Genomic DNA, 25,902 nt, shown 5'->3' with positions numbered 1-25,902 from the left:
TTATTAATGTGTGACTAAGTTATTAATTATGTTTTTAGTTATTATTCCAATTCTTCCAACCGCCTATAACTTTTAACTTATTCACACCAATCCAACTTTACAATGTGCAAAGAAGTCTAGCGCGTGTTGCTATGACTTTTATTTCTTATACTTTTTAAGGTACACTTTTTAACATTGAGGTCTATGGAGACCACTGCTGTTCTTACACCTTTTAAGTGGCACACGTGTTTGATATCATTCCTCATTCCATTCCATGCATTACAATGAGCCTCTCCTCCGATTTCTACCTCCACCAGCCTCCCCTGGCTAGTGCTCAGATGAAACTACACTTCAAGTTAAACAAAGGTGTGCTGTACAAACACATATCTAAAACGTGAAAGCAAACACAAAGGTGTGACACAAAATCGTTACAAAACAACTCCCATGACGAGCTAATGGCACACAACCAATTTCCTTTAAAGACCTTTGTCTTGTTCCCTACCCTAATGGGTGTTGGTCCATACAAACACTTTTACCTCACTGTCATCAACGGACACCAGTTATTCAGATCACCTGATGTACTACTGGACCAACTGGAGTCTTGTCAGCCTCACACATAGACCTTTGTCTTGTTCCCTATTCCTTCTGGGTGTTGTTGGTCCATACACATAGTTTTCGTGAACTGACACCACCACTCCTCAACTGACACCAGTTAGATCACCTAATGTACTACTGGACCTTCACAATCTCACAAATATGCTAAAGAGTGGAACAGCGAGCACTGGAGGATAAGACTTTATACAACGGGTGGTTTGGAATTCCCATTCCCATCATTACCTAGCAACGTACACTACTACTACTACTACTACTACCACTACTACCACCACTACCACTACTACTACTACCACTACCACTACCACTACCACCACTACCACTACTACTACTACCACCACCACCACCACCACCACTACTACTACACAAACATGTAGGCTGGTTGGCTAGCTAGCTATCAAACCAGCTGCATGAGCATGTACAAATGATGTAAATTTTGTCAAGTGCCTCTCAACACTTTTAATCCAGATCGTAGCCAGCCAGCTACTGTAACTATTGTCTGTCGTTTCTGGCAGCCAGATGTAATGAAGGCAACATTGTGTCGATCACTGCCAATACAAGCACAAGCCATGGACAGCGTCCCTAGAAACCATCAACCAGCGCTTGGGTAGTTTTAGATTTAACATGGCAGTCAATACGAAAAGTCAATAGCTATATATCATTCATTTAAAAGTAAAAAATTGTCCTATATTTAAAAAAGAAAATAATCTAGAGGATCTCTATGTGGTATGTTTCAGTCCAGGACTAGGCTTAATCTGTGTCTAGGAAACCGCCTCTAAATTGTTGTCTTAAATATAGGCTACTCTCCATCTCCATGAGGATCTGAAAGGACTGGATAGATGTAAACTGTATGGTAGTAGCTTCCCAGTAAGCTAACATATAGAAGAGTGTCCATGAACCCTCGTCTTCCGCGGATTCCCCTCGTCTACCTTCCACGGACCTAGCCCTTTCTTGTCTGCCTGCCCGACCCCTGCCTGTCTGACCCCTGCCTGTCTGACTACCCGCCCGCCTGCCGAACCCTGGACCGACTCTCGACTACTCTAATTATCTCTCTCTCCCCTACCCCTCTCCCCATTACTTACTATTAAATACGTCTTCGGGCTCAACCCTACCCTCTCTGTATGCTGTCATTCTGGTTCTTTAGACGTTCTCGGGTAACATCGCCGTTGAAATTGCAGTATCTATTTAGTTCTAAAATGTAAGATAGCAATGTTTGTCAGACTGGCTAGCCAGGCAAGCAACTTGCTCCATAGGTTTGCGTGAAGGAACTACCTCGTCTTTGATACATACATTAGCATTAAAAAATAAAATCATTTAAGCAGAACTACCTATTTATACTGTATTCTTTTTCTCAGGTTCAACCATTTCATTTCAAGGATGAAGAGTTCACAATCGCCTTATCCAAATAAACAGAGACAACAAAATGTTTATTTCAGGAGGAAAATAATTCATAAATATTGAGCAACTGATTGGTACAATCATTGATATGGAAATAAAGGTCTGGGGTTCTAATTTGACAGTGCTAATATGTTTAAAAAAAAAAAAATGGATCATATATTGATCAAAGAGCTCCTTTTATAATGTCCATGAGAACGCTACCATAATCTACGTCGGTTTAGAGTAGTAGTCATAATAATAATAATAATAATATAATTTATTGCATTTATAAAGTGATTTTCATTATACAAGAATAATCTGAAAGTGCATAAAGTAAAAGACAACATAGAAAAAAAAGTAAAATAAATAATAATAATAAGGAGTGCATGCATATACATGCTACAACTGACATGAGCGGTATCCAAAACATGTTATGAACCAAGTGCCATATATCGATTATCTGAAATCATACATTTCGGTAACATTTGTTTAGACGTGGAGATAATTCTGGTAATTTACTAATCTTTACTATCTTCAGCTGTGTTATACTGCCCTCCACTGGCCAAAGCCAGGGGTGGGGGGTGTTGCCACATTAATTTGTTAATGTTAAAAACTAGGATGAACAGTTCACAATCACCACATCCAAATAAAGAGAGACAACTTCCAAGTTAAAATGTTTATTTCAGGGGTAAAATAATTCATAAATACTGAGCAGCTGATTGGTACAATCATTGACATTGAAACGAAGGTCTGGGGTTCTAATTTGACAGTGCTAATATGTTTAAAATCATCCAAATGACTCATATATGCAGCATAATTGATCAAAGAGCTCCTTTTACAATGTCCATGAGAACTCTACCATAATCTACGTCGGTTTAGAGTAAGGAATGCATACATACACATGAAACAACTAACATGATACATCCAAGGTATCCAAAACATGTTTTGAATCAAGTGCCATATTGAGTATTCGAAATCAGTCACCCATTTCGGAAACATCCATTTTGGAAACATGTCTTTTGCACAGTCAAAGCCCGCTTTCATGCTTAAACTCCAATACAGTATAAACCATATCTTGGACAGGTGACGTAATTCTAGAAACTTTATAAAAGAAAAGAAAAAAAAAGAAAAGAAAAAAGCATTGGCATAAATTGTACTTTTAATTTTTCTCTTCCTAAACATCGGACCGGGTTGGTCACACAAACGCTGCCTGGAATAACAACACATAATACAGACGCAGCGATAGAAAGGTTTCCAAACAGGCCGTGAAGAACATGCGACAGCCTTTGACAGTGGGTGACAACAGTGGGGTTGGAGCCGACTCTGACTGGCTCCACTGTAGAGTGCGTGTGATGATATTGTATTTACACATGTTAGAAAATAGTCTTTATTTATCCACGGGAGGTGTGTTACTCCATCTCCAACCATCATCATCTCTTCTCTTCCTTCGCACCCCTCTCTCTTTTTCTTTCCAGAAGGTCAAGCTGTAGTAAGTGGCCGGCGGAACAACAGGATGTGGGGCTCTAGAGGGAGAGAAGAAGGAAGAAGAAGAAAAGAGTGAGTGAATACTTAATTCAGTTGACTTTATTCACACATAATGAACTACAATAAAATAAAATAAAAATATATAAATTCATATAAAATAAAGAGATAAGGGACAATCTTGTTCACACTGCACACCTGTTTACTTTGTTGTATAGCAGTAGATAGATTTAATATGGTAGAGCAGTATACTGTGTTGGATAGACAGGACAGGTATTTATTGATTTATTTGAGCTTTATTTTTAAAAAGGAAAACTTGACTTGAGACCAGAGTCTCCTTTTCAGCAGGGCCCTGTTTACAGAGAACAACAAAATGAAATGAAAAAAAAGAAAGAAAGAAATATGCAATCCACCAACCAGTTTCAAACAATACCATAGTTTATATAAGAACACAATAAAACGACAAAAGACACAGCATTACCCACATGTACAATCCCTCCCTTGTCAAAAATGGGAAATGAGCCCAAACAGCACAAGTGTCCATTAGTAAGCTATCCTGTAGGTCATATCATATTGTATGGTGGTATACTGTTTATACAGACAGATGTGAGAGGGAGGTGGTTGAGTGGGTGTGCCCTAGCCTCGAGGAGAGATTAGTATCTAGTTACTTGTTCTGTGTCGTCGTTTGGCTCACTGTCCCTGACATCAATGCAAATCTGTGCAAATCTGCGCCCACACACCCACAGTGTAGTACTTATGAAGTAGACTGCCAGAAGGATATACCTCAAATCGAGCTTTACATATTCAGGATCACCCAAAGTTAGCAGGCTTGAGTTATGGCCAAGTTTAAATTTGGTCAAAGTTAACCCTTAGCTCGCTTCGTAGAGTACCCTTCTGGTGACCATTCTACGAACCACAGATCAGGGAAGTCGACAGACCTCTCCTCTGGGCACGTCCCCCAACCTCCACCTACCACCTGTCCTAGTATTGTCTGTCTCTGGCTGATCATTCATTGTGTGTTTTAGACACAGGTGTGTTTCTCCCGCTGCATTTAGAGCACGCATGTCAGTCAAGTTTGTAGTGGATGGACACCTGGGATCCACCCGTAAACTCAATACATCTCAATCAGGGTGAGGCTGATGGAGGTAGAGATCAGAGGACAGAGTCATTGTATTTACCGTCTTTGACAGAGATGAATATGCATTTCTATGCCTCATCTACTGGCCCTCTAAGTCCTCAGGAGTAGTAGTGAAGTGAAGAGTATCATGATTTTTACCTGTCATGCCAATAAAGCTTACTTGAATTGAATTCATATCAATTAGCCTAAAAGTAGTATGAATGTTGTACTGTGGTGCGTTATGTAGTTGTGTACTTATGTGAGGAAGGATTTCAACAATTCCTCCTGGGATAATAAAGATTGAACTGATCAGGGGTCCGTTTCCTGAAGGTGTGGTAACTAAAGTAGTACTTTATCCCTGATGACAATCCAGCCCCACTCCTCCACATTAACAAATGCCATTCTTTCATGCACAGAAGACTGATTGAAGAGCCTCTGTCATGTGACTGCTGAGCACCATCTTGTGTTACAATCAGGAATCTCTCCACATCACAGGTGAATTGTGGACATCCTTCCTCCCACAAAGGGTGGAGGCAATTTGTTTTGCAGGTGTGCAGTGCGCATCATCAACCCTAATTGTGCCTAATAAAACTAATTGCCTCCACCCTTTGTGGGCGGAGTTGGAGGTACCTGCTGTACAGGATGTTTGGGAACTGAGCTGCAAGGAGTGCGTAGGAATATATCGCTGGGTAGGTTTTCGTCTGAAATGGCTGATTAAAGTTGGATATATTGCAACACAAGACGGCAACCAGGAATCTCCCCACCCATCACAGGTGAATTGTGTATGTCACCATTTGAGGAAAACACGCTGGAAATCAAGTGATGTCATGAACACCTTCATGTACTATCCTCTGGAACCAAATCCACATCTGTTGATGTATTATCTTACTTTAACCCATATAATAAAATAAGTAACTTGTGTTTGGCTCATTCTAAATCAGTCTACAGCCAAAAGTGATGACCCAAAACATGCATGTCTAACAAAGGTAGCAAAAAAAACACTCAAGTGCCAGAATTCAGTGTGTGTGTATGCCTACTCTTCAGTCTGTTTTGTTGTATTCACTATTGCCACACAGTGCCTGAGGACATCGGTCAGTGTCTCTGAAGATCTGATCTGAGCTGAGCTGTACTGACCTGGTTACACACCCACCATAGTTACCGAAACAGCACTGAAAGGGACAACTCAAAAAGAACATATCCAAGCCAGCACAGTATGGTTCAGGTTGGCCCTATAGTGTGTAAAACCGGCCTAAGTGTCTGTCTCGCTCATATACACAAGTCTATGGTGCTGGTGTGGTCTCACTGTACCTGGTTGGTGGATCATGTAGTGAACCCAGCCCTGACTCTGCTGGACACCCAGGTTCCTCCATTCCGTCTCCGACATCAGGTGGGTCTTGGGCACGCGCTTGGCGATGTCTTTGGGCAGCATCACGTGCCTGCAGTGGATAAATTAAATTGCCACTTCGTTCATTAGCTACTGTGGGTCATCATGTTCAACATCACCAGTTTGGATAGATAGTATTGTAACTGCGAAGCCATTGATATATATATATATATATATATATATATATATATATATAGCTTGCAAAGCAACGTCAATGGTATTAAAAGGGCAACCCATGGATGAAGTAATCCAAAAGTCCTTACCTGTACTCGAACTTTTCATCATCGTATTTGTCTGAATAGTAGATCTGCTTCTGTGACATGATGGCGACCTGGGAAAGATCAACACAATCATTTTAGCAACCCAGCATAATAAACCGTAAAGACACCTTGACAAGTCACGTCATTTTGATCGCCAACTCATCAATGATGAGCCACTCCGAAGGCTAGTAGTGTGTAGCTAACTAGGACGAAGATGGAAGTTAGTGTGGCTAGAATGCTACATCACATCAAGAAGTTGTAACAATTGATAAATCGGTTTTTAAATCCACAAGCAAGCGAAATGCATGGTCATAATTTAACTCACTGAAGGTTTTCACGAAATGTTGCAAACTAATAATCCTCCATCAACTTTTAGCTTTAGCTAACCAGCTAAAAGAGTGGCTACAAGCTAGCCTAGTGGCTTTGACAACAGCACACGAATCATCAACAAATCACCTTTTCTCGCTTTGTAATGACTGTAGCTAGTCTTGATTGTACAGAGCTTGGTGAAAAATGCAACAATATATCACAAGGAACTGTCTTTCGCAGAATGTTCTCGGTCAACGATTTATTCCAATTTCGCAAGTCTTATCCTGTTTGTCGGCTGGACCTTTTTCCCTTCTTCACGCTTTACTGCGAGTTTTCCCTCCGTAATCTGACTGATCCCGCCTTTCATCATTCAAAAGTCCCTGCTGCTTCCCATTGGTCTAGCCTCTCGCAGAAATGATCATATGACCCAGCTAGGCGTTTCTCACTGGATAGTAGACTGTTCAAAGACGATTGGCTACTGTATCTTTTGACACGATTTTGGATGTGACCAACATTGTCATTTCATTATGTAATTTTGTCTATTATGTAAGTGACCCAATACAATGTGATCATTACATAATCGAGGCCGATTCATGTTGGAATGTCCAATTTCCAAAATCAATGCAAAAAAAGTGGGTGATTAATAGATACATTTAATATGTTATGGTGATAGATATACAAATGCATGCCCCTTATTCGGTAGATCTCAATGACGATGATGGAAACAAATTGAATCTCATAATTTCTGACTGAATGTGGAGGTTTGGAATAGAATAGAACAGAATAACTTTATCTTCCCCTGGTGGAACTCTCAATGTGGCATTCAGATTAGACAGTGGGTCTGCAGTTACTACATGACATGTGGCTTAATTATACAGTATAACAATCATTCCCAAGAGTCAATGTTCAAATCATCCACAAGAGGTAGCCTTCTGATGCTGCCACAGTGTAGGGAACATACAAGTGTATGTTTGAATATCAAACATAGCCTAATAGCGGAGCAAGGGGATCAAAGGGTTGCAAACGACCCCAGGTTTCAAATACACAATACGCTTATTTTAGAATCCGACTACACTGAGAGGAGAAGGGGCGATGGTGAAACAAATGGCTAATCTCATGCAACAGGGGCCGGGGGGATAGTCCGTCGGGAAGTCCCGACAAATATAGCCTTGTGCAGACGTGTCAATGTACGGCTGGTTGAAGATGCCTCTCCCTCCAGTATATATGTGCATGCATGCATGGTATCATCAGTGTTAAGTTCCCACAAGTCAATGAAACGAGCGGTCTATATCCATCGCCTGTCATTTTCACCTGCGAGCGTCAATCAAGCTGAAAGACGCGTCTTTTTCCTGACACGACACTTCACTCTGATTGGATGTCCCTTGTTTTTGGGCGGTGACGAGTACAACCATATTGACATCCCATTGGAAAAGACGCAGCTCCACTGGTGTGACGCAGTTTAGAATTCCCGAAGTTCCCAAATTCACAGCAGGAACGTTGTGTATTAGGAAAACGTAGCCAAGCGTCGTCCGGATTGAAAGTTGTGAAGTGTAAGCAGACAGGGTAAGAACCTGTTATTTACATGTTTTATGACAAGTTTTTTTCAAGCGCTAATATTGCGTAGGTTGTGAATGCGGAAGAGAGAGAGTGAGAGTGAGAGAGACAGTATTTACTGAGTGAACAGCGCTTTGTTTACCATGTGTGGGCTTTGCAAAGTGATTGTTGCACGACAGTTTGACAGCTAAACAGACAGCTTCTCCCTCTCTCCCGCAAATAATAGTAAGAATGTACGAATTTGTTGTTTAGCTTTGCAAACGACGTGCTACTTCTTGGGGTCTGTCCATGTTTGGACATGTCTGACAGAGATTTGCAGACCGTTTATGCAGGGAACAGCGTTCTGTTTTCTAAAGGCCTAACCGTTTTTAGCCTACAGTTGTTGTGTTGTTATGTTACTGTAACTGCTTTAGTGGCAACCATGTTGCAGTAGGCTAAGTAGTCTTTGTGAATATAGGCGTTGTCATAACTATATTCCCAATAAACATAACTTATTGAATTTTGGATTTAAATGATTTGACGTAAATCTGATAAGCATAGTATTTTCATTAAGATAAGACAAGTTAACAGATCGCGTTTCATGTTGTGTGACTTCATTCACACCTGTCAGCTGAATATGTTTTCATCATAATCCACAGCCAGTTGGAGACACAGTAGTAAGATACAGTACAAAGTGGACATTTCATTCTAATACATACTTCAAGCATACAGTGGTACATAATTGGCCCATTAGGTCATTCATGATGAGTTGACATCTATCATGTGTCATCTACAGAGTAAAGAGGTTGAAACTTCCCCTTGCTGTGCTGAGCTGAGCCTGCAGGGGGCGATGTCTGACAACAGCAGCAGCACAGGCAGCAGTGGGTCCTCCACCAACAGCTGGACCATCCTCTCCCCAGAGGTAAGCCTGCCCATCCCTTCCCTACGAAGTGGGGTTTCCAATCGTCTTTTTAAATGTGATGCAGGTGATTGATGGTGATGACTGCTAACTATGTTGATAATGACACCCCAAAGTCATGAAAAAAAGAAAGTGAAATATAAAAATATCAACAACAGCGAATTTCGAAAGTGGCCAATGGTAAACGATTTGTAGTGAAGGCCAGTGGGGAAACTTGATTTCCGTACCCCAGTAGAGGGGCGTGGCTTCAGATTTCTGGGATTTTAATGCTTCCAGCACGAGTACCTATGGCAAAACCTGTCTCCATGGGTAAGCCACCGTAGTGGCCAACACAGGGACGATGATGATGATGATGATGACGACGAGGGATCTGTATGTGAACACAACCTTGCACAGTTGTTAAGGCAACATTTGTGGTGTCTTTGATTGTCATATTAGAATTGTATGCATTCCATTACCAATTTGAAGGAAAAAAGAGAGAAGCTACACAAAATGAATTAAGAAGCGCTATAAAAGTATTATTTTTCATGATTATTTGAACCACACATATTATGTGATGGTTGATGGAGAATCAGGAGGGTGACTGAATGGAAAGATCAATGAACAATGAGTTGATATTGATTTTGTCTGCTACGCTATCCCTTACATGGCAAATCTCACACTAGCTCCTCATCCCTGTCTATTGTACTACATAGTTTTTTGTTTGTTATTGTTTAACCCTTTTAATCTATGTATTCCTCACACAATTCAGAGGTCAAATGACCTCTACCATGTGAATGAAATAAAGAGAACTTGAGAAAAAGAATGCAGACCCTATAGCCTTTTCTCAAATGTTAGGAACAGGACTCCTCACATCCTCTCCTCTGTCCTCCACTCGCGTCTTACTGAAAAAGCATTGCAGGAGAAGACCTAGGTTCCTCCCCTGACATATTCTCCTCCAATGTTTGAGGACGAAGCGAGTGAAGGACGGAGGAGAGGACAGAGAGGAGTCGTGTTCCTAACAACTGCGAGAAAAGGTTAGAAGGTCGGCATTATTCTCAAGTTGTCTTTATTTCAGTCACATGACAGAGGGCCTAAGCCTATCCCTGCCCACTGCCTTACAGGAAGTTGCTGTTGAGAATGTTGGCCCAGTGGATGATGGGACTGAGAGTCTGGGAGACGCCCCGAGTCTCTCAGAGGAGACGGCAGGTGTAGTCATGATTCTTTCTCACTAATATTGTCTCACTTGTCTTTTCTCTTTTTTGGAGTATGTTTCAATCAGTCTCCATATTTGAATGTTGTTGGACATATCATTATCAAACTGTTGCTGTTGTTGCTTGGTATTATTATGGGATAGTCATTATTCTCTCTCACTGATATCTTTTCTCAGTTGTTAGGAACACGACTCCTCTCTGTCCTCTCCTCTGTCGTCTCCTCTGTCGTCTCCTCTGTCCTCTCCTCTGTCCTCTCCTCTGTCCTCTCCTCTGTCGTCTCCTCTGTCGTCTCCTCTGTCCTCTCCTCTGTCGTCTCCTCTGTCCTCTCCTCTGTCCTCCACTTGCTTCATCCTCAAAAAAAAAGCATTGGAGTAGAATATGTCAGGGGAGGAACCTAGATCTTCTCCTCCAATGCCTTTTCTAGTAGGACACAAGTGGAGGACGGAGGAGAGGACAGAGAGGAGTCATGTTCCTAACAACTGAGAAATAATATTGTCTCACTTGTCCCCTTTTTCTGGAGTGCTTTTCTGTCTCAGTCACTCTCCACATCTGGATGTTGTCGTACAATGAAGTCATTGTTAACTGTCATAGATCTTGTTTGTCTTTTGTTAACATCAAATTTATTTATGTATCATTATGAAATTCTAACAATTATTGTTGTTGTTGTTGTTGTTGTTATGTTGTTCCAGGGACCACTGAGGAGACGAAGCCAAGCGACACAGAGACTCTGATAGAGACGGTGTTGTCAGAGGAGGGCCAGCAGGTTAGTGTGTGTTGTCGTTCCATTCATCTGTCTGTTAGTCCTTCATGAACGCACTGCTCTCAGCAGTCCGTCCGTCTTCAGCCTGTCTGGAATTGATAATTCTGATAAAGACCTGCTTAGAGGGGGGTGGAGTACTCTGTTATCAATGGTGGAGGCTGGTGGAGGCAGAAATCGGGCTCATTGTAGTGCATGGGATGACACGTGTGTTTGATACCATTCCTCATTCCGTCCCATGCGTTTACAATGAGCCCGTCCTCCGATTTCTACCTCCACTGGTTATCAAGTAAAAGCTTTGAATTGAGTCAGTCATAATAACGCCTCATTATTGATGACTGTTAATCTTGCGGCCTTTACTCTCTGATCTGATCCCCAGGTCTGTCAGGAAACTGCGCCTGATGCCAGTGAGGGGCCGCTCCCCTCCAGCCCCACCCTGTTAAGCCCCTCTGCCACCTGCCACGCGCAGCCTCCCCTAGACTCTGACCTGGAGAGCCAACCCCCTGTCATTCACGACATGGTCACCAGCTCCCCCTCTGACAACGACCAACTAGCCGCCATACCCGTCGACCTGGGGGGTCCGCTCCGTGCTTCCTTCGCAGAGCCGCACCCCTCAGAGGCTGAGGCTGAGGTCGAGGCTGAATTGAGCCCCCCCGTTCCTGAGACCCCCATCCTTGAGACCCCTGCCCCTGACAGCCCCCCCCTCCCTGAGTTGAGCCCCCCCATTCCTGAGACCCCTATCCTTGATATGCCCCCCATCCCTGACAGCCCTGCCCTTGAGACGGCCCCCATCCCTGAGACCCCCTCCCTGGATGCCCTAACTGAAACAGCCCCCGCCCCTGAGAGTCCTGCCCTAGAAAGCCCCCTGTCTAGTGCCCAACCTGACCTAAGCATCCCCACAGAGAGCCCCGCCCCTACACCCTCTGACCCCTCTCCTGACATTAGCCCCTCCCTAGAGAGCTCTGCTGAGCCTTTAAGCCCCGCCCCTGAAAGTCCCCTTCCAGAGACTATTGGCTCAGAGGAGGCAGCGGAGGAGGAGCCAGTACTGGAGAAGGAAGAGACAGAGTTACCTGAGAAAGTGATTGAAGTTGGAAAGGAAGAAGGTATGGAAGGAGGGTACCTGTACATACAGGAGACACAATCTAAGATAATACAAGTAAATAGCAGTTGTTTTCATTTGAGAGTTAAGAAGTCAAGACAATGTTTCCACAGAGATGACACATACTTAACACTCCCCCCCCCCATGTCAACTCAACTGATTCTTTGGATAAAATTCGGGTCCCACAACCGGGTCCACTTAGTTGTTGCTGTTTTGGATCACAGGTAAAACGTTAGCCTGGATCCCTCTCCTCAGATACAGCCTGGGTGTCCCGGGCCAGCTAGGGTCAAATTGACTCCATGTGAATACCACTAGGGGAGGCTGGTGGAGGTAGAAATCAAGGGCCCATTGTAATGCATGGAATGGAATGAGGAATGGTATCAAACACACGTGTTCAGCCTCAGCCTCAGCCATGTGTGTTTGATACCATTCCTCATTCCGTCCCATACATTACAATGAGCCCGTCCTCCGATCCCTACCTCCACCAGCCTCTCCTGGTGAGTATCCTGTGAGTATCTATCTTGTGGTGGATCTGTTGGTGAGCTTCTTTCTCATCTGCAGCGGGACGATGACTGGACTAGGATATGTTGGTATGGCAACCAGGATGCATGTACTCCTAGTGATGAACTAGAACGCGCCATGGCCCATGCATGAAACTAGTTGTTACGTAGTGAAAAAAAGGCCCTACTTAAAAAATTAAAAAATAAAAATATATATCTATAGATATATATAGAAGTACTATACATTCAAGCTCTTTCTCGCTTTTCTTCAGCCATTTGTTGCCCTTTTTTTAACGACTGTACGTCAGAATAGCGTCATGGCAGCATATGCTACTGTACTGTGTATCGTTGGCTTTTTTTCATCTGTGTATTCACCGCTTCTGTGGTTAGTTTGTGGGAATGTGCCTTCTGCCGTTAGATGACGTTAAGACTGTGGCTTCTAGGGCCACTCTGCTCAAAGCTCCCTTAGTTCTTGTTGAGTGAACTGTTTAAACCGTTTAATCGTCCGCTGTCTTCTGTTGGTTGGAATAGATCTAGTGCCAGAAGTTGTGTACTGTGCCAAAGATAGATTCAGTGGATTATTCGTGTCAAGGTTGTATGGCTGGAGTTTTGGTTCAGGACAATGGTCAGTTTATAATAGCTTTACATACGTTGTATAAAGTATCCCAATATATTCAGTGATTTTTGTTTTGCCTCTCATATTCTCTGTCCCCCCCCACCCTCCCCCCACCCTAGGGTCCCCCAGTAGCGTTGACCTCGGGAGAGGTGACACCAGCGCCGATGACGATGGACTGAGACGGAGGAACGTGACGGCGGCGTCCCTCGCGGCCCCCCGGAGAACGTCGGACGAGGAAGACGAGGAGGAGGAGGTGGAGTTCCATCTAGCGGAGCGGAAGGAGGAGAAGCGGGGCTTCTCTCTGAACAAGTGCATCGTGGCTGCGCTGGTTCTGCTCTGTCTGGGCTCCCTCTTCCTCTCGGGTCAGTCCAGTCACGTTTCTTCAGCCCAAATACACTCTCTGTTTCAGCCCGTTTTGATTTATTAACTTCAAACACACAGGTGTTTTGTTGTAACACACATTGGCTTGGTTTCATACTCCTTTGATAACATCTTCTGTGGATAATACTGCTAGCTGTCCAATCTGGCTGCACACTAGACTTGAACAAGGGTCACAATGGAAATAAGTCAGTAGACTTTTATTGTGTTTTTAATCCTAGATCATTTTGTTTATGTATAGTTGTACTCAAAAGGCTGAGGCAACTCTATATGTTTCTTTTTCTTTTTTGTCAGATAAAGTCGTTCATTTACAGCATTTATTCATTCATTGTAAATAATGTAGATTCTAGTAAAAGCTAAGATAGCTAATTCTCCTGAAAGCATCCATCCAATGATAGTCATTCTAGCACCTGATTCTGTTTCCATCTGCAACCCAAAGGACTGTAACCATTGGCTTCATCCTCTGCTGTTTATGTGTCTTAAAAGAGGCGCTACCAGGATACAGTATGGACACATACGGACACATACAAACACAATTATTTCTATTTGAAATAATCTCCCTCAAATCAATCAAGCGCTTCTATAGCACCATACAAACACGTTTAGATTCCGATGACCTAAGATGTGCTATGCCTACAGGTGTCCTCACTGGTCTGGATAATGGTACGTGAAGAGCAAGAGAGAGAGAGAGCGAGAGAGAGAGAGAGCGAGAGAGAGAGAGAGCGAGCGAGAGAGAGCGAGAGATGTAAAATGGCAGCTGTAGCTTTTTTCGCTAGCTGGCTAATTCTCACTCACTCTGCCCAGCGATAATGTTGTCACACCCCTTATGCTCAGCTCATGGCAGCTTGCCCATGCTCTTACTGTACACTTATATATACCCTCACTGAGCACTTTATTAGGAACACTATACTCATACTGGGTAGGGCCTCCATTTGCTCTCAAAACAGCCTCAATTCTTTGTGGCATTGATTCCACAAGATGTTGGAAACATTCCTTTGAGATTCTGGTCCGTGATGACATCACGCAATTCCTGCCGATTTTTCAGGTGCACTTTCAAGCTGAATCGCCGTTCTACCACATTACAAAGGTGTTCTATTGGATTAAGATCCAGTGACTGGGAAGGCCACTGAAGAACACTGAACTCATTGTCATATTCGTGAAACCAGTTTGTGACATGGTGCATTATCATGCTGGAAGTTGCTATTAGAAGATGGGTAAATTGCGGCCATGAAGGGATGCACATGGTTAGCAACAATACTCAAATAGGCTGTGGCATTCAAGCAATGATTGGTATTAACGGGCCCAAAGTGTGCCAAGAAAACATTCCCCACACTATTACACCACCTACACCATGAGAAGGTGTACAGGTGTTCCTAATAAAGTGTTCAGTGAGTGAGTGTGCGTGTGTGTGTGCGTGTGTGTGTGTGTGTATATAGGGGAGGAGGGGGGGGGGGGGGGGGGGGTAAGCTAAGTTTAGGACATAACCTATTGGGAAAGTGTTTGGTTGGACATGCAAATGTTAGTATTGACTTTCTATTTGTCAGAGAGACAGTTGAGCCAAATAATTTCCCTGAGTGACATTTACATATGCTTTTAATGACAAAATCATAGGCAATGGTTGGTGTAGTTTACATTGGAAGTACCTTGTGTTATTTCAAGAAGGGTATGTGCATTTTGCTTGGTGATATGATGTTGAACATGATAAGAAGATTTGTTTTTTCTTTTCTGACAGACGACTCTGACTTATCTGAGCTGGGAGATGGAGAACAAAACCAGGTGTGTTCCTCTGCCTGTCTGTCTGCCTGTCTGTTTGTCTGTCAGCCTGCCTGCCTGCCTGTCTGTCTGTCTCTCCTCTCTTTCTTTTTTTGGGTGTGTCAGATGTCTGTTTTGTTTTTTGAGAAGGCAAGGTGTGCTGTCATGTACGCATGTAACATTCACTTAGTGTGCAGTAAAGATGTGTTAAAACTCAAACTCTCTCCCAACCCCCCATGCCCCCCCCCCCCACCCTTTTCTGTCTGTCTCGCTCTCTCTCTCTCTGTCTCTTCCTCTCTCCACCCACTCTCTCTTTCTCTTCTCTCTCTCTCTCTCTCTCTCTCTCTCTCTCTCTCTCTCTCTCTATCTATCTATCTCTTCCTCTTTCCACCCCTCCCCCCTCTCTCTGTCTCTTCCTCTCACCCCCCCCCCCTCTCTCTCGACTCATCAGTTCCTCTTGTGCTACTGCTGTTATGTTGATACTGATACATTGTTGTATGGGAGATGGAGGAATTGCACCACAGATGGACATAGGGCATAAGTACAGTAGTGGTATTAATCACTCATTTAACACCTAACTAATACAACTGGTAAATAAATGTTTTGATTAGAATGTATCCAGATGTACAAGGTTAACTGTGATTGAATATGTGTTGTGCTACGCGACAGGAGTGGCTGAGCAGAGACCCTCAGGAGATGAAGGAAGTATTGGATAAACTGGCCCAAGAAAACCAACAGATCTCCCAACTAGAAGCACAACTCCAGGTCAGCCCACGAACCACACCACCATATTTGAACAGTTATAATTCAATTATTATTATTATTATTAGATTTTTTTCATACATTCTAACCATAGAGCAACAGAATGTATCTTATGGGCCCGAGTGGCTCATTTGGTAGAGCAAGGTTGTGGGTTTGAGTCCCGCTGGGACCATACGTACAAACAGTGTATGCACTCAGTGTTGTGTAAATGGCTTTGGATAAACGTGTCTGCTAAATTATGCATCCTATATTGTATTATATTATTCTCTGTCCCATGCCAGTCCCAGAAAGAAGAGCTAGACTCGGCCCTGAAGGAAGGAACAGCAGAGGCCCCTGAGGAAGGGAAAGGAGATCTGGAGGTAGAGAACAGTAAGATGAGAGAAGAGTTGTCATCCCTGCCTGGCCTCAAGGAAGAGCTGGAGACTCTGAGAGCCAGAGTGACCGAGCTTACCCAGCTTACAGCAGGTAGCAGATTTATAATCATCATCACAATATATAATATATGGCATTTAACTTTTATCCAAAGCAGGTGAATACATTTTAGGTACAGTGCCCTGGGTAATTAATAGGACAGCGAAGCATTTTTTCTTCTTTTGGCACTATACTCCAAAAGTTTGGAGTTGAAATCAAACAATTGCTATGAGGTTGAAGTAGAGATTCTCAGCTTTTTTTTTTTTTTTTGTGTTCATTTTGTTTTTACCATTTCGAACACTTTTTATACATAGTTCCCCGATTTCAGAGCACCAATAGTAATGGGACAGATTCATTGATTTCAAATCCAAAAAGTGCAGAGTCAAAAGAAGAAAAAATCCTTTACTGTCCCAATATTTACGCAGGGCACTGGATGCTATTTAGCAGACGCTTTTATCCAAAGTGAGTGTATACATTTTGAGTAGATATTTTAAAATCTCACTGTGACTGAATCTGTTCATTATTCATCACCGCCAAGCTCCTATTTCTCCCATTCATTATTAATGGTTGTCATAATACACAGCACTAACATGCCCGATTTAATTCACCATGGTCCAGACTGAAGACCATGATTAGTTGATTATGTGAATCAAATGAAGTGTGGTTTGTTAATGTTGGGTGGTAGCAGAAGCCTTCACACCCAGTAGGAGCTATACAGGACCGGAGTTGGAGGACCCAGCTCTATGGAAATGTATGGTTAGGCTTCAATGGAGCTTTGAGTCTCCTGTTGTGACTCTCTGGCCTTTTCCCATATTATATGCATGAAACACAAGCCACTGGTATGACAGCTGTAATTCACTGAAACGCTGCCCCTCCCCCCCACCCTCTCTTAGCCAACCAGGATGCACCAACACCTGCAACGTCCGCCCCCAGCACAACCCCGCCCCCCGCTGGCCAACCTGGGAAGAGCAACCAGAGCGCAGCGGCAGCAGGTGCTGAGGGAAGACGGGACCCCAGAGATGGGGGCCGGCTGAAGGAGGAGCTCCAGCGGCAGAAGGCCCTCCTGGAGGAGAGCAGGAAGAGGCTGGAGGGGATGAAGAAGAAGGAGGGAGGGAGGGAGGGAGGACACAAGAAGGGCGTGAGGGACAGCCTGGCAGAGATGCAAAAGAGGCTCACTGAACAGGTGAGGTCCTGGGTGGCATGGTGCTGGTAAAGCCGAGGTTGTAGGTTTAATTCCTGCTGGGACCATATATACAAACAAGATGTATGCACTCACTGTACTGTACTGATATTGGATATATGGTCTGCTAAATGGCTTATTAATATTATAATGATTATTATTGTATTACAGGTGGAGAGACTGGGGAGGAGGAGCCAAGAGGCCAAGAAGAAGCCGTGGGAGAACGGGGCTAAGTACAGGAACGGAAAGAAGGGCAAGGACAACGGAAAAGACCACTGGAAAAGAGAGGAGGAGGAGAAGAAGGAGCGGAAACATGGCAAAGACAAGCAAAATGGAGGGTGGAAGCCTCACAAACAAAACTCTCACAGGGAGTCGTCCCGCCAGGATGAGTGGGAGAGGAAGAAGGACGAGCGAAGGATGGATAGAGAGAAAAGAAAAAGGGAAAGGCCCTGGCAGACCAAGACGTTCAAGAAGAACGCCAACCACCACCATCAACACCAACACCAACACCAACACCAACCCCAGGACCAGCCTCACCAGCACGACCACACAGACTTCTGGAAGCACCAGGAGGAGAAGCTCAGGCACAACGTTCACCCTCTGGTGGCCTGTCGCGGTATTGAGGACTGCGCGAACAAGGAGGGGCTCTACCCAGTGGAGCTGTCCGAATTCGAGGAGCTCTTGGAGGGCTATCTGACCAAGCTGGAGGGGGCCTCTCCGGAGAGCAAGGCCAAGATTCGCAAGCTGGCGGCAGGGTTCTTTGAAGACGGCGTGTTTGTCCACGACCGAGTGATGTTCAGCGATTTCGTCGAGGACGTAGCGGACGTTTTGGAGGACATGGCGGACATGTTGGAGGACGAAGGGCAGGAGGAAGACGATGACGCTCTGGAGGAGGCCATGGAGGAGTTTGAGAGAGAGGCTCTGTGGAAGTTTGCAGCCGCTGCTTAGATAGATATACATAGACGATGGATGTGAAGGAAAACGGGAACACCAAGATACAATGGTGTTCAATGGTGGTTTACAGCAAGTGTTGTGTTGCCTAGCCTAGTCTCCTCTGAGGGCTTTAGTTGTATGTTCCGACGCAAGGAGTGTTTTTGCATCTTGTAAACCTGTCCTTCTGAGTCTATAATTACTACCGTAGCGAAACTAAATCACATACTTGTCTGTTCGGGACTAAGTTGTTACCTACCTCTGTCGGTTCATGTCTCCCATTGCCAAGTCCTACAGCAGTGGAGGCTGGTGGAGGTAGAAATCAGAGGACGGTGTCATTGTGATGCATGGAATGGGATTGGGGAACGGTATTAACAATGAGCCTGCCCTCCGATTTCTACCTCCACCAGCTCTCCACTGTCCTACCTTGCTGAATGGATTATTGCTGTTTGTGATCCAAACAGGGTCAGATACAGTATACGGCCGTGTGAACTGATCATGAATCAGTCTCTACAGTGTTATCACGCTTTAGTGTCAAAACAAGTTAAACAGGTTTCTGTGTCAGCTGTATTTGATAGGCAAACACACAGTGCTGTGTCTTAGTGCTTAGCTCCTTCTGGTTTTTGACTAATTGTCTTACCCTGAGAGCACAACTGTCAGGGTTTTTTTTTTTAACTGCAAACTGTGCAGAACATTCTGGATTGGAACATTTAATGAAAGAAGAGGGTGTTCCGCCAAGACAGGACTGAGGCCCAGTACTCTCACTCTCTCTCTCGCTCTCTCTCTCTCTCTCTCTCTCTCTCTCTCTCTGACACAGGCCTCTTATTCACTCTGGGCTGAATCCTAACTTGAGACCCGCAAGCATAACTAAATTGACATCAATGCGTGATTTACTGTACGTGAAAGTCAGAGTGACGCGCAGGATCTCAAGTTCCAATTCTGTGCTCTAAGACCAAGCTTGTGCTGTTCTAACATGGTAGAGACTGGTTCTGGTAAAGCCCGGTTTGGCCCAGTTTAACAATAGCCATACTGTAGATGTATAGATTAATTCAAAGCCATTGGCACTTTTGACACACCTACAGTTAGCTAAGTGATATTTTCTCACATATTTGGATCACTGGGATTTTGGTTGAGCACTATGATTGGTTGCATTTACCTTTTTAGATGTTTTGTTTACTCTTATGTAGATAAGAAAATAGTATCATAATACGAGTTGGTAATTTTCCACATAGATGTCCTTGATTGCTAGTGTTTTACAGTATAGCACATTGCTGAGTTTAACTTAAGTTATGTTATTAAACTAAGAACGTGGTACATGTTATCACTTTTCACTATTTCAATACAATTGAAAGTACTTTAGAAGATGGTTGAATCGGTACATTTCAGGGTGACCATTTCCTATTCTTTGTTATTGTTTTTTTGTGTGTTATCACACTATCATCTACAGAGACTTTACTTATTGTGAAGTGGCTCTTTTGTGTCCCAGTATAAAATGTGAAAATGTTGTAATGTGTCTTTTCGGTATTTTATTTTTCAAAGAACAACACTTTGTGTCTGCCAACTAACTGCTTTTGTGCCTTTACTTATAAATTAATGTTAACGCTTTTGGTTTGACATAAGGTGTTTGACAAGTTATTGAATTGGTTGATCGATTGATCCCTCAAGCTAAAGAGTTAAAGCTAGTACATGTGATTGACAACTGTCCTGCTAATAGTGATTTTTTTAAGAGAGTGAATGTAAAAGGGTTTACACTACACATTTGGTTGATTGAATTTGACATGTTAAGCGAGGCATCTTTGAGATTATTTTGGTTGAACTTAAAACATGTCCATGTAAAAGTATTTTGACCTAAGATTACCAGTGATGCCCAGAATTGCAGATGGGGCTACAGGTTTAAGATAATAAGCAATGTGAATGATTGAACATAAGCAAAGGTAATGAAGTTGTATTCCTCAAATGTAAACAGCCAAAATGTCACAATAACATGAGAGAACTTTTGAGAGGCATGAACTTATTTGAAATTGGGGATGTATTACTTTGTCAAACAATGTTCTCTTACAATGGGAAGAGCCTCTATATAGAATATTTAGGTCCCAGATTTGCGTTTCATTTAAAAGACCCAGTTTATGTGTAAAAAGTTTAGCTGAATGACTAGACCTTGTCATACATGTCACCGCTCGCAGCTTCCATTACTCCTCTTAGAAGGTTTGTGTTTAGTTTTTAAGTTATGATTACAATAAATTATTTTAGCCTGAGACAACCTCCTTTATCATCATTGTATGTATCTTTTTATCTGTGTGTATGAGTCACTTACTGGAGAGGGAGAATGAAAAGCAGGAGGAAGAGGAGGGGGTGGATGTGCAGAAATGTGTGGAATCTTATTTTCACATCCCTGAAGAGGTGAAAAAGGGAACTTGACAGGAGAGGGAAAAAGAACTGTACATTCCCTAATCAACTCCAGATGGTTACAGACATGATAAAGCTGACTCTACAAAAGAGGTCACATGACCTACTGACCCAAGTCAACATTACGTTATATTTGACTCCAAAATCGATAATATGATTAATAATGATTGATAATAATTCGCTCACCCCTGCATGACAGACACTCATACAGGACCTGAGTCTAGGCTACAGACCAGAATCACAATATGCTTTTGCCGAGTTGCATGAAATTGTGAAGTTTAAAGTACTCGGTGCAATACCTTCTTAGCCTGATGACTATCTACGTGTTACCAACTATTAGTGTACAGTACTTGGTGCAATACCTGAAGTCTGATGACTGTCTACACTAACAAATAACATTCATGTGAATTAATGTGAAAACCTGGTCACCCGGAGTATGTCGTGCTGTTTAATCAGAACCGGACACACAGGAGTTGGTGCATGCAGACCTAAACCAAAAATTCAACGAATGTATTTCTTTTGCGTCCTTATATACCATCCCTGTATCACAGTCACACATCAGAGACCAGTATCAATGGGAGAAGCCTTTTGGCCTATATACTGCCCATTACAATGGCATAGAATTTACAATCAAGTGTTATCAACAGACGAGGTGCGATATTCTCAGGGCGTCCACCAGGCAACTGTAAATAAGTGTTCCGGGTTTGATAGAGGGGGGCATTTATCACAAGATAAATACACTGACATTGCATCAGCTAAATGTACATAGTAAGATAGTGGACTAAAGTTTGGTTCACACACACACAAGCACATCATGTCTCCTGTCCTATACTCTACATCCCCACAATGGCAGACATTGGTATTTGTGACACTAACCACTATAACTCAGCTGTGTTTACAGTGTAAGAAACATGCACATGTACTCTGACACACACACACACACACACACACACACACACACACACAGACAGACAGACAGACAGACACACACACAGACACAGACACAGACACACACACACACACACACACACACACACACAGACAGACAGACAGACACAAAGCCTTACCCTGAGTGACCAAACCGGTGTGGCTGCACTGGTTCAGTGATAAGATAAGCAGATCCAAGATAAGCAGATTAGTGTGAATGAATGATGTTCCTGTGCAAGACTTTGAAGCTGCAGAGGCTGTCATACCTAACATTCATCTCTTAAACACCTGGTCAAGCACAAACCTCCACATGAACCAGGGGAGGCTGTTGGAAGTAGAAATCGGAGGACGGGCTCATTGTAATGCATGGAACCGTTACAGACATGATAATGCTGACTCTACATAAGAGGTCACATGACCTACTGGCTCAAGTCAACATTACGTTATATCTGACTCCAAAAGATATAATATGATTAATAATGATTGATAATGACTGATAATGATTTGCTCAATGTATGTGTTGGTACCGTGTTTTCTCAGGAGTGTGCTTAGCAGGGGAGGCTGATGGGGGTAGAAATCGGAGGACAGGCTCATTGTAATGCATGGAACGGAATAAGGAATGGAATCTAACACGTGTGATTTCTACTTCCACCAGCCTCTCCTGCTAAGCCCACTCCTGAGAAAACACAGTACAAACACAGTATTTACATATGTAGATGGGCACTGCACTCCTGTAGTAGATCTCTGCATGATTTGCTGATACAACATCTTCATCCAAACCATTTTTGTCGTCATGAGGAGTTTGAGTAGTCTCACTAAGTCACTAAGACTCTCTGGGGTCCAAGATTAGGGTTGGAGAGATGTTTATGAATTCATTTATGCTGATTCAGTTTTGAATGAGTCCCCAGATGTAAATGACCTGACATGTGTAAGGTGTTTGTGTGAATCCCCAACGCAGCAGACAAAGCAACTGACATTTTTGTTTTTGTCCTGTCATCAATGTTATACAAGTTGTTCTCTTGTTTTGTGCTGACACAACAATGGTGGCACAAAACTGGCATAGTGTGTTTGTGATTTATTATTTTTTATATGTCTGAATGCATATAAGGGTATTGTGTGTGTGTGTGTGTGTGTGTGTGTGTGTGTGTGTGTGTGTGTATGTGTACATATGTGTGCGTGTGTGTGTCTGTGAATGTGTGTATGTGTATGTGTGTGTGTGTGTGTGTGTGTGTGTGTGTGTGTGTGTGTGTGTGTGTGTGTGTGTGTGTAAGTATGTGTGTGTGTGTGTGTGCGTGTGTTTCAGAGTGTTATGGAAAATCCAAAAATCAGATAAGAATATCCTGATGGATGGGGAAGAGGAGGGCATGTTATGTGTTTTCCGCTGATGTCTGCGAGAAAAGGAGGGAATAAAAGAGGAGAGAATTTCAATGTTCCCCATACCTACTGCAACCACACTATACTGTACCATACCTCAACTGGAAACAGTCCATCAGGTGAGACAACATGCACTTCCTTATCATCTAAAACTGCATCTCTCTCTCTCTCTCTCTCTCTCTCTCTCTCTCTCTCTGTCTCTGTGTCTCTGTCTCTCTCTGTCTGTCTCTCTCTCTCTCTCTCTCTCTCTCTCTCACACACACACACACACACACACACACACACACACACACACAAACTCTCTCTATCTTTCTCGCTCTCTCTCTCTCTCTCTCACACACACACACACACACACACACTCTCTCTCGTTCTCTCTGTCTCTAAATCTGTGTTCAGGTGTTTCATTGTAAAACTGTTCTTGGCTATAGAATCCACTCCTGTATATGTAACACATTATCTATTTGAAGACATGCTTGTAACTCATAAGTAAATTGGGATACTTTTTCTAAATCATAAATGTGATATGCTTCGTAAACTGATGACAATGGTTTGCTACTGGCCTACTGCTAACTAGTCAATCAACTGTGTCAAGGTGTAATGGTGTAGTTGTTGTTGTTGTTTTATCTCCTTGGTCATTTGCAGTCAACCCCCATCACATCACCTCACAATGGAATCTGCTATCAATGAACTGGTCTCCCAGTTCAAGAGCTTCGCTGGGAACGATGGTTCCTCCAACACCCTTAGCAAGGAGGAGCTCTGCAGTCTGGTGAAATCTCAACTACCTAATCTAGTCAAGGTAATGCCAGACCTCTTCTGCACCTAATTCTACCTTTCCATCCACATCACATGACTTGACGCAACTCTTAACCACAGCATCGTACGTTAACTATCGGAGGACTGATGGAGAACACCCATCACAAGCCACACAATCTAAGTGATCAGAAAGTCCCTCTGCTTTTCTATTTCTTTTTGTCTTGCAAAAGAGTACACACACACACACACACACACACACACACACACACACACACACACACACAGCATGGAATGGAATGAGGAATGCTAACAAACACGTGTGTATGTGTGTGTGTCTGTGTGTGTCTACACAATCTAAACACATTGTATACATCCAAGGTAAAACAATTGGGATTTCAAACCAGTTTGAAGAACTCATGAGTAGTGAACTGTATGTCATGTCCAGTTCTCGACCATTAGATGGCAGAGCAGCCTGTTGATGCAGCCTGTCTGCTCACCCAGAGCGGACCTGAATGACTCACACTGTCCTCTCTCTCTCTGATTGGCTGCAGAATGCCAACGACCCAGGCGCCATCGACCAACTCATGGGCTCATTGGACGAAAACAACGACGGGGAGCTCACATTCCTCGAGTTCTGGCAGCTGATTGGAAAGCTAGCCAACAAGCAAGGGGGCTTCAGCCAATAGGAAGCTCTATGGTTGGCCCTCTGTGACCATGTGCGATGTACGATCCAATGAAATGATCCGCTTGTCGGTACTTTGTACTATATCTTGGCCCGGGCGGGTGTTTGATCTGTGCACATATACATGCATGATGTCTTTAGTGAACCATTGTCTAAAGCAAGGTGAGGCAACTCTGAATAAAAAGAAACCATTGTTTGATCTCACTATATGGCCTCTTTCCCTCTTCATTTTAGACAGAGAGAATTACAGCCTTGATTTAACCGCCATTACAGTATGTATGTGATAGGGTGTGTGTGTGTACGTGAGTGCGTGCGTGTGCGTGCGTGTGTGTGTGTGTGTGTGTGTGTGTGTGTGTGAAGGGTGTGTGTGCTTTCAAAAGCTTTAGTTGAGCTTGATTGAGCCAGGTGTGTTACACAGTGATGCAACAGTGTGGCCGAGAGTAGACAACCCAGCAGACAGAGACTGAGTCAGCGTCTAGTAGAGCATACATTGTGTGTGTGTATATGTGTGTGTGTGTGTGTGTGTGTGTGTGTGTGTGTGTGTGTGTGTGTGTGTGTGTGTGTGTGTGTGTGTGGAGGGAGCATTCTGCTAGAAGGATACAGTATGTACAGTTTTGGACATCCCCCATGCCTGCGGACAGTAAAGCTCAAGAAGTGATATCTACCTCTTGTTGTAGAAATGACCAAAAAGCAGACACACACACACACCATACACCACACACACACACACACACACACACACACACACACACACACACACACACACACACACACACACACACACACTGACTGTATTTAGCAAACTATAACGGCCAGTTCGAATTGTGAACCAGAACCAAGCCCAAACCCAAGTCCAAACGGTGAAAGCCCCTCGGCTTGATGGTATATGGGTCAAGGCGGCACAAACGTGTTCAGAGCTGGTGGTCACCCGTCAGTCTGGGATTTAGCCTGATTAGAAGAACATCTGTCCTACAGTACCATATTGGTAGCCTGAGATAGACTTTTTAGCAAAGCTAAGCATCGATGATTTATGGTTGGTGTCTATGTACTGTACATCATGTTTGTTCTGTTCTATTCTCTATTGTCTAAAAATGTTGACATAGCAATGTAGGAGTTTCTAGTGTGTGTGTGTGTGTGTGTGTTTGATGCTGCTCTGCATTACACTGTGGACTTTGTATCCTAATCAAACACATCGTGGTGCCACTAAGGG

The 25,902-nt window shown here is 43.4% G+C and overlaps 3 protein-coding genes across 4 annotated transcripts; 2 read left to right on the top strand and 1 right to left on the bottom strand.

Annotated features, from left to right (window-relative positions):
• Window positions 1-2,635: 2,635 nt before the first annotated feature.
• Window positions 2,636-6,823, bottom strand: cks1b (CDC28 protein kinase regulatory subunit 1B). The gene is made up of 4 exons (XM_083685473.1): window positions 6,668-6,823; window positions 6,215-6,282; window positions 5,876-6,003; window positions 2,636-3,491 (listed from the first exon to the last, which is right to left on the bottom strand). Exons 2-4 carry the CDS (start codon window positions 6,271-6,273, stop codon window positions 3,448-3,450), a joined length of 231 nt encoding a protein of 76 aa, XP_083541599.1. The 5' UTR covers window positions 6,274-6,282; window positions 6,668-6,823; the 3' UTR covers window positions 2,636-3,447.
• A 1,150-nt stretch (window positions 6,824-7,973) lies between these two features.
• pbxip1a (pre-B-cell leukemia homeobox interacting protein 1a) lies at window positions 7,974-20,819 on the top strand. Of its 2 annotated transcripts, none has more exons than XM_083685420.1 (11): window positions 7,974-8,083; window positions 8,850-8,975; window positions 10,076-10,160; window positions 10,855-10,928; window positions 11,302-12,025; window positions 13,257-13,499; window positions 15,248-15,291; window positions 15,937-16,032; window positions 16,311-16,494; window positions 17,334-17,623; window positions 17,792-20,819. In XM_083685420.1, exons 2-11 carry the CDS (start codon window positions 8,904-8,906, stop codon window positions 18,566-18,568), a joined length of 2,589 nt encoding a protein of 862 aa, XP_083541546.1. In that variant the 5' UTR covers window positions 7,974-8,083; window positions 8,850-8,903; the 3' UTR covers window positions 18,569-20,819. The 2 variants fall into 2 exon arrangements, with proteins under 2 accessions (XP_083541546.1, XP_083541545.1); XM_083685419.1 differs by having other exon boundaries at window positions 10,855-10,934.
• A 2,455-nt stretch (window positions 20,820-23,274) lies between these two features.
• s100a11 (S100 calcium binding protein A11) lies at window positions 23,275-24,899 on the top strand. Its single transcript, XM_083684977.1, has 3 exons — window positions 23,275-23,376; window positions 23,900-24,053; window positions 24,562-24,899. The coding sequence occupies exons 2-3, from the start codon at window positions 23,925-23,927 to the stop codon at window positions 24,694-24,696; spliced, it is 264 nt and encodes an 87-aa protein (XP_083541103.1). The 5' UTR covers window positions 23,275-23,376; window positions 23,900-23,924; the 3' UTR covers window positions 24,697-24,899.
• Window positions 24,900-25,902: the final 1,003 nt, after the last annotated feature.

This window comes from Argentina silus (assembly GCF_951799395.1).
Source record: "Argentina silus genome assembly, chromosome: 14".
NCBI lineage: Eukaryota > Metazoa > Chordata > Actinopteri > Argentiniformes > Argentinidae > Argentina > Argentina silus.
The sequence above is the reverse complement of the archived record's forward strand: the minus strand, read 5'-3'. Positions and strand labels throughout refer to the sequence as shown.